Genomic DNA, 19,806 nt, shown 5'->3' with positions numbered 1-19,806 from the left:
CAGCATCCAACTAGATATTCCGTGATTAGCTGACCTTTGCAATGCATTATGGTCACGTGACGTAAGCTCCTCCTTCACCAGCTGCAGCATTAATTAAAGTGATGATCTCAGCAAAGCATCAATAATTATATTAATAATGTTTATATAATATTCTGAAATTGGCCACGCTAACATGACCCAGAACATATTAGAACGTTAGTAAATGTCTTCTAGCTTGTTAGCGTTCAGTAACGTTAAGAAGATGGAGAGAGGGAAAGACGACGGACAGAAGAAAGGACGTTTATCAACTGTTGACTTTACTAACCAGTAAACAGTTTGATGGACAGAAAAATTAATAATTTGTTTTTCTTCTTTAGTTGAACGCATATTGCAGAGATGGGATGACGGCCAATCCCAGCGCTTGAATGCTACGAGGGACAACAGCAGAGCAGAGTAGTAAAGCAAAGAAAAACATGAGATTCTTCTGGTTCCCTGCAAGCAACTAACTCTCCACTCCAGTGCAATTCAAGTCGGTCCACATCGGATGTTTTTTGCCTTGTCGACGTGTTTTTCGTCACTGTGGAGCAGAAAGCTTGAGAGATGTTTCTGTCACACGCTTCATGTACGTCGTGATTTATTTGTTAGGTGACACGATTAGTGGATGACTCGTATGATTTAGATATGAAGGATGAATTTACTCAGGAGTAGGGACGGATATCGTTAGAATCTTATCCTCACTGGTACTCTCATGGATACTGCTCATCTGTGCGGTTCTTTTTGATTATTTTGTGAGGAAAAAACAAGAATTAATGGGGAAAAGAATTGGCATTGTTTTAGTATTCTTTCTTAAAACAGCAATAAAAGAAAATCTTTAAAATTACCTTTCATTGATGATCCTGTTCTTGTGATCAAACTCCGTATGACATCACTGACGTATGACATCATCACCGTTACCTGACGGCTGCTCCACAAACAGACTGACGTGCTGCTTGTTGGTCACATGTTGTGATGAACTTGTTTTGGGTTTTATTGTGTTTGAGACGACTGGAGTTCTACAACGTTTCCTTCTCTCTGATCCCGACGTGAGTCTCACGCTGCGCTGAGCCGGAGTCGGTGTGATTTGTTATATACTGCAGGGCTGACGAGCGAAAGTGGAAACAGGTGAGCAGGTGGATGAGAGAGTCAGGTGACCTGGACAGGTGGGAGAGTCTGAGGGCATCTGGTGGACAGATGGAGAACCGGCAGAGAGACAGAACGGGAGAAGCAGGACTGAGAGAGACGTACTAAAGACACTAAGGTTGCATTCCAATAGTCAAACACATCTGTGTTATCTTCTCTCTGGACACCTGAACATGTTTCAGGGTGTTTTTCTCTCTGTGGTCTTGATTTTCTCAGTAATGTAAAGTTCTGCTCCTCTATGAAACTGAACCACCATGACTAGAAGTAGAGAGAACTACAACATGTCTTTAGTGCAGCAAAACGCCGCTACAATACCATAAACCATAAAAAAAGTCAAACACGCAGGTTGTATTTTTTTTAATAATTTATTTCACAAAAATTGGAATCTAATGAAATCTGTGAATCCAATATTCATTCCAAGTTGCAAACAAGGAGGAAAAAAGGAGGAAAAAAGGAGGAAAAAAGGAGGCTCCAAGCGCTCCATCTATTAATCTATTTACTTTTTATTTATACTGTTTACAGTAAACTGTTTATTTGGAGCATGTGACAATAACACATGTAGAATAAAATGTTTTTGATGAAATATCACAATTTCAAGCTAAGTTTCGTTCGTCACACACGATGTGTTCAAAGATCTTCCAACATTTTAAAGTCTGATGATTATGATTATGTTTTACAGCTTCTAGCTGATAAACGGTGTAGAACCTAAAAGAACCTCAGTAAAAGCTCTGATACCACACAGTGAACATACTCCACTGCATGTAAAGGTCCTGCATTCAAAACCTTATTCCAGTAAAAGTTTATCATTTTGAAAGTATTTTCAGTAAAATCTCACGAAGAATAAGAAGCAACTTATCGTTAGATATATGAATCGTTAAAAGATTAAAAGAATACGTTCTAAAGAGTCAAAACTAAAAAAACAAAAATAATTTCAGCACAATCATCAAGTGCTTTTGAGAATATGTGTTTTGGGTGAACTGACCCTTTAAAAAGCCTTCAGTGTAACAGGACACAACACACTTTGGAGACGTGGAAAGCTCAGCCCTGAAAGTCTCACTTCCTCTCTGAACACCGACGGGGTGCTCTTGAGCAAAGCGACCGAAGCCGTCCGCTGCGGTGGAAGGTTGCTGTGCCGGCGATGTAGATGTGTGTGGGCGTGTGAGGCAGCACGGCTCAGATCAAATACACGTGGGCGGGAAAATAAGAGCTTTAAAACCCACTGAGAACGCATCACAAGTGTGTGAGGTTTGAGCCTCCAGATGAAGACATAGTGCGTGTGTGTGTGTGTGTGTGTGTGTGTGTGTGTGTGTGTGTGTGTGTGTGTGTGTGCGCTCAAAGATTTGTGTCAGTGATATTTGGTGGGAGCCTCGGGGGGGGGGGGGACTTCTGATGATGTGATGATGTATCTGAAGGCAGATCAGCGTTCCTCTGATGCACTGATCCCGTTATGTATTTACATCCTATATGTTCATTGTTGTGAGGTTTTTATCAGCGACGAGGACGAGCCTGCTTCACTTATCAGTCTTCTTCAAGGAATGAATAGATGGATGGACCGACGGAGTAAGAGAGAGAGAGAGAGAGAGAGAGAGAGATAGAAAGAAAGAAGAACGAACGGACTAACGGAGGGATGGACAGATGGATGAACTGATGGATCACTGAAGTCCTTCCAACTGCAGACTCATCAACACCTACAGACTTGGCCTACCTGGAGACGTGCACATTGCGTGTGCACGTGCACGATCACACACACAGACGCTCTCTCTCTCACACACACACACACACACACACACACACACACACACACACACACACACACACACACACACACACACACACACACACACACACACACACACATATTTTAAATGGTGCTTTGCAGTAAAGCTGGTGGGCCAAGTGTTGAGGTTGCTCTGCACTCAGCAGCACTGCATGTTTGACTGACTGCCAGCCAACAGCTTAGCAGTGTGTGTGTGTGTGTGTGTGTGTGTGAGAACATCTGTCAACACACACATAACACACTACAGATGTGAGCCGACAGCTAAACACCTACGCGTTGGCACATGTATTATTCATCGCGCCACATATGTTATAAAGGAAAACACACGTAAGCGTTAACATGCACACACAAAGCTTCTCCTTTATCCAGTTTCGGAGGAGCTGGACCCGCTCCAAGGGCCCCTGCTCCCTGGCTGCGCGGCCCAGAATAGGGGCCCCTGCCTGGGCTGCGATGGCAGAGAGAGCCGCCTCATCATCCGGGAGCTCCTGCAGGGGAAGCATACCGGCCTCTGAGCTCTGTGCAGTGAAGAGTCGATCTCTCCACCGAAGAGCCACGAGTCGTTTGTGATGACACTTTAACGGCCAATTATAACGAGTGCACATGGGGGCTCTGGCAGGATTTGCTGAGACATCTTGACAGATGACGGTGTCCACAAAACAAGGCCACAGAACCTCGAGTTCTACGAGTTTGTCTTCTCGTCTTTTCTGCGCCGCCGCCACGCCGTTTGATCTGACGGCCCATCACACATGGAATCAGGAATCTCTGTGTTCTGAAGGTTAACACGGAGGGGTTTGTTCACTCACAGACTCGTTTAAACAGCCTCGTGTTCACCGTGTTCGTCTCCTCCACCGTTCTGCTGGAGTCGTTTGGTCTGACGGCACCGTCATGAATGGATATTGGCAGCAACTTCAGAATAACCCTCCTCTAAAAGTCCAGGTTCAAGATGTTAAAGTCATTTCAATGAAGTTAACAGAAATTAGTTTTTGGTCGTCAAAACTAGGAAAACCTAAAAAAATATGAAAAATACGGCGGCTTCATCATTAAAGCATTTAACTGGTAAAACAGATGAGGTGCCTTCTGTTGGCAACATCATCCAAACAAGATGTTGGTGATTCATGTTGACCGAGGATCAGATTGAGTGGAACTGTCCAGTCTTCGGTAGCTTTTATCAGAACTGATCATAGAACAGCTGCACCGAGCGTGAGCGCGGCCAGTTTACTGATCGCACGTCAGAGGATTCTGGGAATTGAGGTCCACAGAAGTCAAGCGGTGATACCTCTCGTTGACATTTGGGGAGCGTGTCGAGTTTGTGCGTGCAGCGTGCTCATTTTCATACTGAAGAGGCCGTCGCTGCCTTCTGTCTCTCCGTGACAGAGAGACGCCAGTTCAGAGCAATCTGTTCAGCTTTTGTCCAACATGTATTGAACATGTATTTGTTTTGAATCAGGTGTACATCTTTCTGCTTCTTCTTTTCCTTTAGAGTGAAATCAACTAAACTTTCTGTCCGTGTCCCTTCTCTCCACATGTCCTTCCCTTATCTCCTCTAATCTTTCCCTCCGTCTCCTTCTCTGGTCCCTCAGCGCTGCAAATGAGCCGACAGAGAGCCTGAAGCGAAGGGACCGAGCTCCAAACTCCAGTCTGGTCCCAGCTCAAATGTCAGCCACTCTCAACACACACAGAAACTCTCTCTCTCTCTCTCTCTCTCTCTCTCTCTCTCTCTCTCTCTCTCTCTCTCTTCTCTCTCTTCTCTCTCTCTCTCTCTCTCTCGTTCTCTCTCTCTCTCTCTCCATTTAACAGCCTGCAGTCTAAAGGGAGGTTAAGGATGGAAGTTAAAACAGTCCGTACGGGGTCGGCAGCTGAACAAGAACTTTGACTTAATAAAAATGTTTCAAATTAAAAACAGAAATTTTATTTAATTTATTTTAATTAATTAATTAATTAATTTAATTTATTTAATGTATTTTATTTTATTTATTTTATTTTTTTAAATTTTATTTTATTTATTTTATTTTATTTTTGCGTTTGTCATCGATACATACATAATCTTTGTTGTTTAATTTGACCATATGAGTCTGTTGATTTCTTGATTTGTTCTGTTTTGTTTTTTAAAAATAAATAAAGATTTAAAAAAAAATTCAAATAAAGTGGAAGAATAGGGGGGGGGGGGGGCTGTGGATTGGTCATCTGGTGCCCCTGAAGAACAAGGCACCGTCTGACCTGCACTGTGCAGACCAACATGCTGAACGTGGCTCGCTGCAGAGTGATGACGAACAGGTCCTGAGAATTACGTTTTGTTCCTTTAAATATTCAGTCAGTGTCCACAGGCTGCAGCGGTGAGACGTCTGAGCAAAACGTTTAGCTCTGAACTTCTCTCTTTAAGGCAAAAACAATGTTTTTCATGCACTGGGAAATGAACAGATTTCTCCTAAATTCACCAAAAGTTACCATTAGAGAATGCCTCATTTGCATATTTAAATATAACATTTCAGAAAACTTGTGACACAAAAAATAATTGTGATGAACTCGAGAAGTTTCACGATGATATCTGTTAGTTAAATGTTGTACCATATTCACCGGTATATGGTACAACTGACTGGTAGCTCAGTAAAAACATCTTCAGCTGTTCATTGGTGTGTGTGTGTGTGGGTGTGTGTGTGTGTGTGTGTGTGTGTGTGTGTGTGTGTGTGTGTGTGTGTGTGTTAGATACGGTAGCCCACCCTTGCGGCTGCTGGCTGTTGAGTGCGGAGCAGTGTGCCCATGTTGTGACATCATTATTCTTTCAAGGATGTGTGTGTGTGTGTGTGTGTGTGTGTGTGTGTGTGTGTGTGTGTTTGCTGTCACACACATGGACTCAGACCGCAGCGCTCTACTGACCCCTGCCGGTGGGCGTCGGTAGTGTCGCAAAGTTCTCTGTATTCACAGCACGTGAAACACATTTGATATGAATCCGCCTCATACTGAACCGCGTTTTGTAGAATCCTCATTTCAATTAAATCAGATCTCTTTAAATCTTCATCTTTTTATCTAGACGTCCTCTTTTATGATTGGCTGAGACTCAATGAGGGAAATCAAAGGAAGGTTTTTAACCTGGAATCACCTCCATGAACAATGTGAGTCTCTGTTCCATTGTGTATTTGTGTTACGTTGTGTATTTGTGTTACGTTGTGTATTTGTGTTACGTTGTGTATTTGTGTTACTTTATATTAAAGGGGACCAAGTGGAAATCTTCACTCTCAGCAGCGTTCTGCTTCACATACTTCAGAATATATCTTGTTTTATCTTTCTCGATCAAACTGCTCCACCAAAGCAAAGAGCGATAACAACTTAGTTAAAGCTGAACACAGTTGTTAGTTCAGCTTTTAACTTCAACCACTCTGGAATGTTTTAACATTTAAAGGATTTCAATGCCTTAAAACTGTGATATGATGTCAACAGAGCTGCTTGAGGACACTCTGGTGTCTGATAGACGTGGTGAAACAGCTTTGTGTGCATGATGTGCTCTCCTGCTGCTATTTACAGTTTCATTTGAGCAAACAGACTGAATGTAGCATCACACACTGTGAAATATGGATGCTCGTCTCTGGAGGATGTAGACACAGAGTCCTCCTCCTCTGGTCCACCAGAGTCCTCATGATGTGAACACAGAGTCCTCCTCCTCTGGTCCACCAGAGTCCTCATGATGTAGACACAGAGTCCACCTCCTCTGGTCCACCAGAGTCCTCATGATGTAGACACAGAGTCCTCCTCCTCTGGTCCACCAGAGTCCTCATGATGTAGACACAGAGTCCACCTCCTCTGGTCCACCAGAGTCCTCATGATGTAAACACAGAGTCCTCCTCCTCTGGTCCACCAGAGTCCTCATGATGTAAACACAGAGTCCACCTCCTCTAGTCCACCAGAGTCCTCATGATGTAAACACAGAGTCCTCCTCCTCTGGTCCACCAGAGTCCTCATGATGTAAACACAGAGTCCACCTCCTCTGGTCCACCAGAGTCCTCATGATGTAGACACAGAGTCCTCCTCCTCTGGTCCACCAGAGTCCTCATGATGTAGACACAGAGTCCACCTCCTCTGGTCCACCAGAGTCCTCATGATGTAAACACAGAGTCCTCCTCCTCTGGTCCACCAGAGTCCTCATGATGTAAACACAGAGTCCACCTCCTCTAGTCCACCAGAGTCCTCATGATGTAAACACAGAGTCCTCCTCCTCTGGTCCACCAGAGTCCTGATCTCTGTCCTGCTGTCCCCCCGTCAAGTGCAGCTTGATCCTGGACCATGATGGATCCAGGTCTCTGTGAAGATGTGGGCTCAACAGTCACCGACCTCAAGCTGCTTTCATCCATCTTATTGTTCTGCAACCATCAGACAGCCAGGTGCATGCTGGGTAGTGGAGTAGCCTCAGGTCCTAGCTGGGTTAGCTTAGCATCCATCAGGTCTTCTCCTCTCTGGAGCAGCTTGGTGGCGTTTGGTCCGGCAGGTCCGTCTGGTTGGTGATCGTCTCACAGTCTGCTGCTCGTAATCCTCACGCTTCCTCTTCACATGTTGATGAAAGTATTCTGTCACATGTCGTAAGTGATCAACAAACAAATAAACACAGACATGTAGAGAAATTCATGGAGCTTTGCCATAGAAGAGCTCGTCACAGGAAGGCTCATCAGAAGGACTCGGCCTGTGATCGTCTGCTGGCTGAACACTGATTGAGATCGGATGTGTTGATGTTAATCCTCATTATAGTGTTTGGAGCAAAGTGCTCGGACCGACCATCAGCAGACCTACGCCGCTTCTCATCACACCGTGTTCCTGCTCGTATGCAAATCCACGCGACTGTGTCTTGACGCTGCTCGATGCTCTGGCAGTAAATGCGGAGTGATTTGAGCGGCTCAGTCTGACTTCCTAATAACTCCTCATCTGTCGAGCAGTCGCCGGCGTGATTGGGAGTTCTCTCGGGAACACGCTTATTGAAGACGTGAGATCGCTTATTACGCAGATTCTCTGCACTCGAGAGCCAGAAGCTCATTAGCCTTCCTCTCTCGTCCTCTTCATTCCACCCCATCCTCCGCCCTGTCACTCCACTTCGCTGCTTCCTGTCCTCGTCATTCTATCTCTGTGAGATCAGCAGCTACTCCAACAAGTGTTCAAATCAACCCAGCGCATCACTGGCACTCCAGTCCAGTCCGACACCCGCTGAGCGGTCAGGCTCAGAGGACGACATGTTTACGTCTTACGTGTTGTTCTTTGTTGATACAAAATGAGATGAGATGAGAGCAGAGAGATGATGAACTGACTGATCTCAGAGAGGAGCGGTCAAATAAACGGTTACTCTATTGGAAAGAAACATTTCAGGCTTTGTTAGATTTTTCCTTTTGTTGACAAAACCACCAATGAATTGATCCTGATAACACGCATTTAATATATTACATTTGATGTAATTTAATTTAATATAATAATCCATAAAATCATACTGATACTAGATGTTTGAGGCCGATACTGAAGTCGATATTTGTGACCTGAAGCTTTAACATTTCTGTTCTCCGTGTTCTCGTTACTTCAGTCACAGCGACGCTGAGCTCACAGTGTTTCATTCACTCGGTCACCTGATGATTCAGCCGCAGGTCTTTGTTTCTCTCTTTGTCATTTTATAACAATGTAAAAAACAAATGCTGAATTCTTTCATTTAAATGATGTTCAGTGCAAATGTTTTTGGTTATTATTTTCATTTAGGAAAAAAACAACAAAGTTCTCTACATGGTGACGCTCGCTGTAGTGATCAGCTGTGATGATCTGGATCATGTCTGGACCGGAGTGGTCTGGATGAAACCGGACCAGACTGAAGCACATGAACCTGATACTGAACAACTGATTAATGAACACACACACGCACACACACACACACACACACACACACACACACACACACACACACACACACACACACATGCACACACACACACACACACACACACATACACACACACACTAACAGCCCTCTGCAACATCTCTGTTCTGCTGAATTATTCAGCTGTGTGTGAGTGTGCATGTGTGTGTGTGTGTGTGTGCGTGTGTGTGTGTGTGTGTGTGCGTGCACAGGCGTGTGCTCCTGTACGGGCCTCCCTCGCTGCAGTGCCAGCTTCTCTTCCTCCCTCAGCCTCTCTGTGACCCTCCTGTGTGTGTGTGTCGTCATTATGGGATGCATGCTGGTGAGACGAGGTCACTTCAGACAGCAGGACCCACATTGGAGCTGTTGCCATGGTGAGGGGCATCTTATGTTGATTGAGCCATCAAAATAAAAATGCATTCTTCAAACACACTGCATCATTTAATGACAGTCGAGCGAAGAATTTGAACTGTAAGGACCGGAAAGACACCTCGAGTTCTTTTTAAAATTCACAACGTTTAGTGTTTGAGCGTTTTAGTCGATTTAGTAAAAGGAGGTTGAAAGACAGCGCTGCCGTTAACGGGGACTACGTCTTAGTAACAGGAGACAATCCATCCGGACCTTCAACACAGCCGGCAGGCCCTGAAGGCACCATCGGTGTAAGAAGCATGGAGATCAGCCGGTGACGTATGTGTGTGCGGCGGATGAAGGCGAGGAACGGACTCTCATTGGCCGAGACGGACGCGCTCTTATCCACCATCGCGTTCGGACCCGGGCCAGGACGGTATTGATGATGGAGACGTAGTTATTGTTGCACTGAAGCCTCTTCCTGCAGGGAGGTCGGGGTCCCAGCGGAGTTCATTCAACCGGGTCGATGCTCGAGTCCCCCGTGGATGAGCGCTGGTCTAAACTCTGCTCCTCCAGGATCAATACTGAGGACTCTGTTCTCCAACACAAACTAGTTCCCTCCATTGTCTCTTGGAAAATGAATTAAAACATCAAAACTCAAATGATTGACATTCTATGAATACAAGTTAACGGGTGGGAATACTGAGGCCTCTGTTAGATCTGTTGGGGAGAGGAGACCTCTTTTCCTTTGTGAGGTGCAGATTGTGTGTAATGAGTGTTTTGGTTCTGATGTGACATTTCAAACTCGTACCCATGAGACTCTATCGTGCTTCTTTCTGTGGAGTTTAGAAGGAATTTGTAGTGCCAGGACGTGTTGTTGGTCTCCCTTTTCTTTGGTCTTTTTTAGATTTTAGCTGCTTTGTGGAAGAAATAAAATCCCCTTTATTTCCCGCCTCTCACTGCCTCGGCCTCATCAGAGGGAAACAGAATGAAATGGGATGTTTGTTCACTGAATATTGATCATGAATCTCTTTCTCTCTGTTGTCAAATACATCCGTCACTCCCTCCTCTCCCTTTGCGTCTCCCTCGGTCACACACACACCGGACAGAGTTAACGGGCCCGGTAATGCCGAATGGCGGCTGCGCATGGAGGCGTTTCTACGACTCCTCTCCTCCTGTTTGAACAGAGTGTTATGAGCTCTGTCCTGATGCGGGCTCAGGCCATTAAACACAGTCATAACCTGTACACCGCTTTGCTTTTTTGCTGATGCTGCATTATAGGATCTACATCAAGCACGAGCAGCTGGGGGTCACCTTGGAAACAGCAAAGAAGCAAATGATTATTTTGGGAATGTAAAATAAAAGAAAAAAGAAACCCGCAGAAACGTCAACACACGGAGAACATTCATCAGCCGTCTCACAGCGGGAATGCTGATTTTTTTTCTTTTCTCAAATCTCATTTGCTTGTCATGTTAAGATGAAATCCTCACCGAACTACAACACGCGGGGGTCTGAGCCTTCAGCACCGAGCTGATCCGAGACCGACTGTGACTATCAGAGGCACGGATCCACCAGAGGAACGCTCAAAAAACATCACTCATATGTTGCTTCAAAACTATTAATACTGGCTCTGTTTAGTTTATATGTCTAGGGCTTTTATTGTGAAAGGTAAGAAGGAGAGTTACGTTGAATTTGCCTTTTATTTGCTATAAAAAAACGTAATTAAGGGCGTGAACTCTCGCTGCTCCTTTATTTAAATGACGAAATATGAAGTAATTTAGTCACTTCAAAATTGGCTCCTTCATTTGTAATTGAGCCTTTAGGATCAGACCAATTCCAAAATGTTTTCTGTAACATGCAGAATATATATATATATATATATATATATATATTAGCATCTTCAGAGAGTTTGTGGTAATAGAAGCGCATCCTCCGCTCAGGCTCAACCTCCGGTTCTGCCGAGTGAAGCCGATGCTTCATGTGTTAAAGCTGCATTCTCTCTAGTGTCCACCAGGGGGCGACTCCTCTGGTTGTATAGAAGTCTATGAGAAAATGACTCTACTTCTCTCTTGATTTATTACCTCAGTAAACATTGTAAACATGAGTTTATGGTCTCAATCTCTAGTTTCAAGTCTTCTTCAATACAGCATGATGTTCATTTAGTAAATGATGGTCCATTTAGAGTCACACAGACCATAAAGCAGGGGATGCTTTAGGGGCGGGGCTACACAGTGATTGACAGGTCTCTACGTCACTCCTCCTCAGTCCAGATATGGTCACTTCCTGTTCACTGGTTGCAAAAAGTCAAGATGGCGACAAACCAATGAGAGACGTCACGACGACTACGTCCACTTCTTATCTACAGTGTTGTATGATCTCCAGGTTATATAAACTGTTTCGGTGGTAAATACTGTTTTTACGACTCGGCTCATTTACAGAAGAGGAAGTAGAGGAAGTAGAACATGAGGCTTACAAAGTTATTTATGTGAAAAGTAAGGAGCTTTTTAGTTGAACATGAGAGAATGGAGGTAAAGGTCTGAACTGATGTCAATAATGCTTTTTTCTTACCGTCTGCTGCCATCATGTGGCACAAACAATCACTACATCCTACCACGGCTGGAGAAACCTCCATCTTTCACAATCTACTGCAGGTCTGATGCTCACTGTGTCACATTCTACTGTAATGAATGACTTTTAAAGATCTAGTCACGCTTAGAGGGACAAGTGGCGTTCAGCCTCACGAGATTGAGCAATAACAGGTCTGTGATGCCCTTAGATGTCCGGGGATGTCCGGGGCTGCACCAATCTGAAAATAAAATACATTATCAAACAAATCAACACAAACAGAAGATAAATGAACATGAGTTATTTCCATCAGTTATTTACAACGCAAACGCAGGTAAAAGTTCCAGCTGTACATGTATATCTTTAAGTAGTTTAATCTATAACATCATTTATCTGTTTACAGTGACTCACCTCTCAGATGAAGATAGGAATAAACCATATTTCCCTCTGAGAGGAAAGAAAAGCAGATATTTTTCGCGTCATTCGCGCCGCCGGTATATTTGTGTTCATTCGCGTGCATCACGTGCATCGCGCTGGACGCGCCGGACGCGCCGGAGAGGGGGCGTGGCTTATCGGCCTGAAAGCTGTTCAACTGTCCGTGATATCTGGGACTTCCACAACACGTACTTCGTTACTATACACCACTGGATCTAGAGATACGTTTCAGTTCCCATTTCTCAGAGCTTCCACATCTCCTGCCACCATCAAGGACCGACTTTGAGAAATGAATGAAACAGACTCTGTTAATGTGCCCACAAAACTGTAAAACATGCAGAAGTTCCTCCCAAGAAACTAAGTTCACAAAACGCGTCTTTAAATAAACATGCAGCCCAAAGTGCTTCATGTAGCGATATTAAAGCAGCGCGTGAAAATTTTTTTTTATATTTTATATCCTATATTAATATTCTATGTTACCAAATCATTTGTAAAACATCTATAAACACTATGAATAGTGCTCATCAGGTGAAACTTTATAAAGATAAATGTTTATAGACGTTTTACAAACCAATAAATAAACATTAAGCATCTTACAAGTATGTAATCCATTATGTTTATAGATGTTTTACAAACTATTTCTTAAAGATTTAATAACAAATATAATATAGAAAATGCTATAATGAGTGCAGCAACAAAAAGACTAGATTGTAAAGTTACTAATTATTAGTAGACATAATGATTTCATTGTTTGTTATACATAAAATAATATGAACTCAAGTTTGATTAACTATCAATTCATTATTTATAATTGATGGTTATTAACAGCTGAAATAAAAGAGATCCAGCTGCCGGTCATCCACTAACTTTAGACTTAAATGTTGCTTTTTAGTTCAGCATTAGTTCCTATGAGTGCAACTAAACTTTCTATCTCACCGTATCGTTGCACCTGCATCTATTTCAGTGAGAGCACGTGAGTGCAAGTGGTCAGCAGCCACAGGAAGTGTGTCTCAGTGGCAGCTGCGGTCCGACTGCTTCCTGTGAGCTCACAGCTTGTCACTTCTCTTTGTGGATTGCGGGATTTCTGTTCTGCAGGGAGAACCGACACGTACGTGGTGAGTAACTTCGGGTTTCCTTCTCTTCAACGAGGCACAAACGGGTACAGATTGTCATTTTCTTTGAGTTATGGGTTTGTTTGTTTTTTTCTGAGACTGTCAACACAGACTTTCCTCTTAGACTGAAGGTATACTTCCATGAATGAGTCCATGAAGCTCTGTGATAGCTCGTTGATTTCATCTGTAATGTGCATGAAAGAGAAGTGAACGAGAGGTTAAAGCTTTCTTTGTGGTGCTTTCATGTGGATAAGAAGTATTTATTACACCAGTCAACCCTTTGACACTTTATAAACATGCTCATAATGTGCATTACAGTCAAACTGCATCGACATCTCGGTTAAATTGAGGTTTATTTTGATGAAAAGATATTTGAGGTGTCAGATATGATCGTGTTTACGCCTGTATTTCAACATGTAGGACCTGGTTTTAAGGTTTGTGGACCTACACATGTAATGCCTTTATATGTTTTATTCATTCCACCTTTCTCTCAGCTCCTTCACCATGGAGGCTACGGCCAAGTACGACTATGAAGCTACAGCCGGCGATGAGCTCAGCTTCAGAAAGGGAGAGCTCTTGGTGGTGAGAACACACACACACACACACACACACACACACACACATACGCTGTACACGAAACCCTCAGTATCTATAGTTCCTACTTTGTGTCTTTAACAACATAGCAGACGCCCAAGTTATGAATAGCTCTGTGTGTGAAAAGCATTCAAATTGCGGACTGCCGGGACAAAGAATTTACATTTTTATGTAAATAACTGTCACCTACGTGACTGGACGTTCAGTAGGCGCTGGGCGAGATCAACAGTATTTGTGTCATTGTGTCACCGTTCTCCTCAGCACGTTTTATTAATAGTTAGTGCAGCAGGTTATGAAAATGTGTTATGAAACTGCATCCTGCTGCAAGTTTATGTACAAAGAATTAGCCCACCATGCAAAATAGCAACATATACTTTATATATGTTTTGACCACAAAGCTAAATCTAAAATAAAGAGCAATTTTCTCTTAGTAAACACAAGGACATATTGTTGTGGGTGGAGACAAAATAATTATCTGAACACACTGGCTAGCAAGTTTTGTTGGCTGCTTTTTTTATGAAGACTGAAAGAAAAACTTGTTTCTCTCAATATGTACAGTCACTCATTCTAAGGGATCGCGGGTGTTACTTGAGAAAGTTCACATTAACCAACGGGCCCATATCAGCCGACCCCTAAGCCGCTGGCAGACCGGGAGGAGAGCAGACGGGAGCTCCGGAGAGGACGGTGGCTAGTTAGCTAGCTAGCTCGTCTATCTCCAGAGATGGCGAGTTAGCTAGCTAGCTCGTCTATCTCCAGAGATGGCGAGTTAGCTAGCTAGCTCGTCTATCTCCAGAGATGGCGAGTTAGCTAGCTAGCTCGTCTATCTCCAGAGATGGCGAGTTAGCTAGCTAGCTCGTCTATCTCCAGAGATGGCGAGTTAGCTAGCTAGCTCGTCTATCTCCAGAGATGGCGAGTTAGCTAGCTAGCTCGTCTATCTCCAGAGATGGCGAGTTAGCTAGCTAGCTCGTCTATCTCCAGAGATGGCGAGTTAGCTAGCTAGCTCGTCTATCTCCAGAGATGGCTAGTTAGCTAGCTACCTTCTCCATCTCTAGAGCTAGCTTGTCCATCTCCAGATTTAAGATCTCCAACATTGGCTTGTACATGATGCATGAATAAAAAGGTTATTAAACAAGGTCATATTCCTCCAGGTACCATAAAGGCACCATGAAGTTGTGGGAAGAAAAGAATATGTTTGGCCCTATAGAGTCATTAGTTTGACATTGTTGAATCAGTATAGTACCTCCAAACCAGTATTGTATGAAAGGAAAGCTGTGTGGCGTCTTCACCTCGACAGGACGTAAATGAGAGAGAACGTGTCTCATGTGATTGTGTCTCACTGTGTCAGATTCTGCAGGCCACTGGAAACTGGTACAAAGCAGAACTCAATGGGCGTGATGGGTTCGTACCCAAAAACTTCATCAACATTCATCTGCCCAGGTAACACGCAGACATACACATCATGTATTTATCACATTAATAACCTTAACTAACTTCTAAACTCGATGAATCCACAAAAAGTTGAGCTTAATGTATTTTTATTATTTTTATACGTTAATTAAATAATGAATGAGCCATTTCTTTGTCATTGGTGTTACCTATAGTGTACATTTAAATGTTTCAAAAATACATTTCACATTATAACCTGAAAATGTAGCTAAAGGCAGAGTAGTGGAAGTATGAGACCAAGATTATTACAAGTCTTTAATAAAACTGCACACGTTTAAACATTGTAAGACTTTATTTGATTTGCACTAACATTTTATTCTTCCAAACCAACAACTGAAGAGTATTCAAATAAGAACTGTTAGATACTACCTGGAAATAGACACAGATAGACACAAACGCACAAAGCGCGAGCAGAGAGGTCGCTGAAGTGAAGATTACTCGAGTTGACAGCAACTCCGCTTGTTACTATTCCTGCAATAAAATATTTGCAACATTTGGACACGTAAACAAAAGTGAAACCTTGTTCAATCGGCCACCGTCGCTAAGTTTACCCAAGCACAGCATGAAACATCCAAAAGCTTTTATTTGTGCTGTCTGAGACAAAGCAGCCGGGAGGACAGAGGACACAGGACAGAGGACAGAGGACACAGGACACAGGACAGACTGATACTTACCGATGTCTGTGTTCTTCATTCTTTATAAACTTCACTCAGAAACGTTATTTATTTTATTGACATCTTACATTTGTTTCCAGTGAGATAGTAATGACTTTATATAGACATGTCACTGTTGTAAACATTAGTGTTGCTGCTCTAAAAACAATATTTAGTTATATTTAAATTATAACTTCTAATTCTGTTCTGAATTTATTTAGTTTTTAAATTCCCATATATCTTTATAAAAAGAATGATTTTGTCACGAATAAGAACCGAGTACTGATAAGAGTAGCTTCTAGTTGTACTAACATCCTAAAGTCAACTCTCCCCACCTGCAGGCCACCGTAGTTCTCTGAACACCATATTATATTCCGAACTCTAAAACCTCTGACGCCTCTTGTCGTCCCCTCGTGACTCCAGCTGGTACCAGGAGGACTTGAGCCGCAGAGAGGCCCAGGAGAAGCTGATGACACAGCCCGAGGGGGCCTTCCTCGTACGGGGGAGTCGAAATACAGCTACGGGTGACTTCTCCATCTCCGTCAGGTGCATTCAGTGTGTGTGTCCATGTATGCTGAACACTTTATTGTTTTAGCTGATGTATATGCAGGTTTTTTAGAATATCGCAGGAAACTTTGATATTGTGCCGCAGTTCCAAAGATGCTAGCATTAGCATATACGCTAGGCCTCCTACAGTGGTGTCCACTTTCAAATTCAGATTCATATAACATTTTGTTTTTCCAGTTTTTCTGAACAAAACATACAACACACAACATTCTCATATTTCTATCTATATATCTATAAAACACTATGACAGTGATTACCTTGGCACCTTATTAATGAATAAATATAAATGTTAGTCAACGGCGAGAGACAAATTCTTTTTTTTAATCCCGTTTGAATGAATTACACGTGTGATGTTTGTATATTTAGAAGATAATTTTGCACGTCAATAAAGTGTTGTTTTGTCCTAAAGCTGTTGAGGTATAAGACCGTAAAAGATACGTGATTATTACAAACCTGAAGTGGCGTCCAGTGACGTCTCAATCTGTGTGTTTAGTACCCGGATGTTCTCACTCCGACAACGAGGTCTCACCGGTTCTTTCTCGACCCGGCTGATGAAGAAGAGTCGCTTTGTGTGTGGAACGAAGCTAAGGTAGCTAGCTAGCTAGCTAGCTAGCAAGACAAGCTAACAAGCTGAGCTGGTGACGTACACACAACGTAATGATACAAACTGAGACTTTCTTGACGTGCAAATGTATCTTTTAGATTCATGGAACAACTGAAACATTATTATTTCCAAAATAAGACACCGGAAGTGTGTGTGGATGGTTACGGCCTCTCATAGTATCGACTGACTGATCTTGAAAAGGATGAATGTACGTAACTGACACACACACACACACATACATACACACACACACACACACACACACACACACACACACACACACACACACACACACACACACACACAGGTCCAATGTGATGCTCTCTGGCCTTCCTTCAACTATTACCCTATAGTAACTATTTATAAATAAATTAAATAAAAGCATCATATTATTCACCTTTTTAGTGTTCAAAACGAGATTAAAAGACTGTTAAGAAGAAGAAGCCGGTCAGGTTTCATTTCCTCATCCTCTCACACTGTGACGGGTGCAGACAGATATAGAATGTATAAATACAGAAACATGAAGCATTGCTCTGTGCGTCGCTCCTCTGCAGACACGCAGCAAACGTGCAGCACTTCAAGGTGCTGCGGGACGGCAGAGGGCAGTATTACCTGTGGTTTGAGAAGTTCCCTTCTCTCAACCAGCTGGTGGAGTTCTACAAGAGCAACTCCATCTCCAAACAGAGTCAAATATTCCTGCAAGAGCCGCGACAACAGGTAGGAAACCTGCAGGAGCAGATGTGACGCGAGTGATGCACTCAACTGGCGTCAGTACTAGGACTTTATTCTGAAAAAAAATGTAAATATAATGATATAAATACAGACTTTAAAAACAGTTGAATATAACAGTATAAAATACAGTCAATAGAAGTGTAATACTTTTAAATATAGCGATATAAATGATAAATACAGTTAACAGAAGTTCTGTCTTTGTCTTAAAAGCAACGAGGCTCAGCCGGTTTACCGCTTCCCACCGCTCCTCCACAGCCCGACTGCCCACCTCCGCCTGCATCAGGACAGGTATCGACAGCACCGCGTGCTTCTTCTTTAAACTATCCAGACAAGATGTTATCCAAGAGAACACGTTTGTCAGCTACATTTAAAAGCATATATGTATGGAAGCCAATTTTTTTTTTTAAACTTTTTTCCGGAACAAATACGACATGCAAAAAAAACAAAAACATAATCTTTTATTTTTTTTCTGGGTGGATATATATCTAATTTTTTTGGGTGGATTTTATTTTATTTTATTTTTTTCGGGTGGATTTTTTATTTTATTTTGCTGGCAGGAATGGGCTTCCATATTTATGTCACCATGTTGTTGTTTTTTGCCAAATTCAATTCTGGTTCGACAGTCTGGAGATCTCAGCTCACATGGATGCACAAACTGCATGAACAAAGTGTGAAAGAATGTTTTGTAGGTAACAATATGAGAGCTGCATTGTCCGTCTGTGTGATGTGTCTCCTCCTCCTCCTCCTCCTCCTCCTCCTCCTCCTCCTCCTCCTCCTCCTCCAGCACGAAGCCTCCTCCGGGCTGCAGGTCAGAGCTCTGTACAGCTTCCTCGCCGAGGAGAAGGACGAGCTGCCTTTTAACGCCGGCGACGTCATCAAGGTGGTGGAGCGCTCCGACCAGGCCTGGTGGAGAGGCCAGCTGAGAGGCAAAACCGGCCTGTTCCCCTCCAACTACACCAAACCCATCTGAGAGGAGCTGCACCACCAACACGTCACGTAGCAGTCACTAAACACGTGTCCTTCATTTAACCCTGGACTATAAACTAGCAGCATAAAAGCTCTGTGTCAGAGTAAAAACACACACATCATTTTATCATTATGGTTTAATAAAACAGTGATGAGCCTTAATATCGGGAGTTAATATTCATACATTATTTTCACCGGTCCTGTAAAGAGGTGGAATGTAACCTAGTACATTTACTCAAGTACTGCACTTAAGTACGGTTTAGAAGTACTTGAACTCGAGTATTTCCATCTGATGCTACTGTACTTCTACTCAACTACATCTCAGTGAACTACTGTGCGTTTTACTCCACTACATTAATGTCACTGATACTTGTTACTTTTCACATCAAGTTTTTTATGATGAAAGCATTTAATCACTTTATAAAACATTAAAATTGATTCACGTTAATGCCTCAGTTATTTTCTGATCGTATTTGGATGATAAATGGTGGACGTAGTGCTGGACCCGCTGGAGGGAAGGGAGTCCCGGGAGAACCAGAACCAGGACTGAGACGGGCCAGACTGTCAGACCCGCTGCAGTAACATGAGAGGTTTTCTAAAGAGACTCTGGCGCTCAGAGACACTACAGCTTTAGTCCACAGGGGGCGACAGAACCAACGCAACATGAAAGTAGTCACATTTCTGAATGATTGCAATAGAGAACACATCTGGATTAAAATGCCTCACGTTATGTCACTGGTCACATGAAGTGAAATCTGTAACATTCTATTTACTACAAGATGTACCAATCTGGTCCATCTGACCCATCTGCATCATTCATTCATTCATTCATTCGCTGTGTATTGTCATATCTGCAAAAAAGTATACAAGATGTTTTGAAATACTAAAAAGTGAAAAGCAAAAAAGGTTCATGAATACAATGTAACTCACTATATATATATATATACACACACAGTGAGTACAGGGTCATAAAA

At 42.8% G+C, this 19,806-nt stretch overlaps 1 protein-coding gene across 1 annotated transcript; it reads left to right on the top strand.

The window, feature by feature from the left end:
• Window positions 1-13,239: 13,239 nt before the first annotated feature.
• On the top strand, window positions 13,240-19,739 carry grap2b (GRB2 related adaptor protein 2b). Its single transcript, XM_079159744.1, has 7 exons — window positions 13,240-13,273; window positions 13,765-13,852; window positions 15,210-15,301; window positions 16,387-16,509; window positions 17,689-17,851; window positions 18,077-18,154; window positions 18,651-19,739. Exons 2-7 carry the CDS (start codon window positions 13,775-13,777, stop codon window positions 18,834-18,836), a joined length of 720 nt encoding a protein of 239 aa, XP_079015870.1. The 5' UTR covers window positions 13,240-13,273; window positions 13,765-13,774; the 3' UTR covers window positions 18,837-19,739.
• Window positions 19,740-19,806: the final 67 nt, after the last annotated feature.

This window comes from Pholis gunnellus, assembly GCF_910591455.1.
Source record: "Pholis gunnellus genome assembly, chromosome: 5".
NCBI classification, from domain to species: domain Eukaryota; kingdom Metazoa; phylum Chordata; class Actinopteri; order Perciformes; family Pholidae; genus Pholis; species Pholis gunnellus.
The sequence above is the reverse complement of the archived record's forward strand: the minus strand, read 5'-3'. Positions and strand labels throughout refer to the sequence as shown.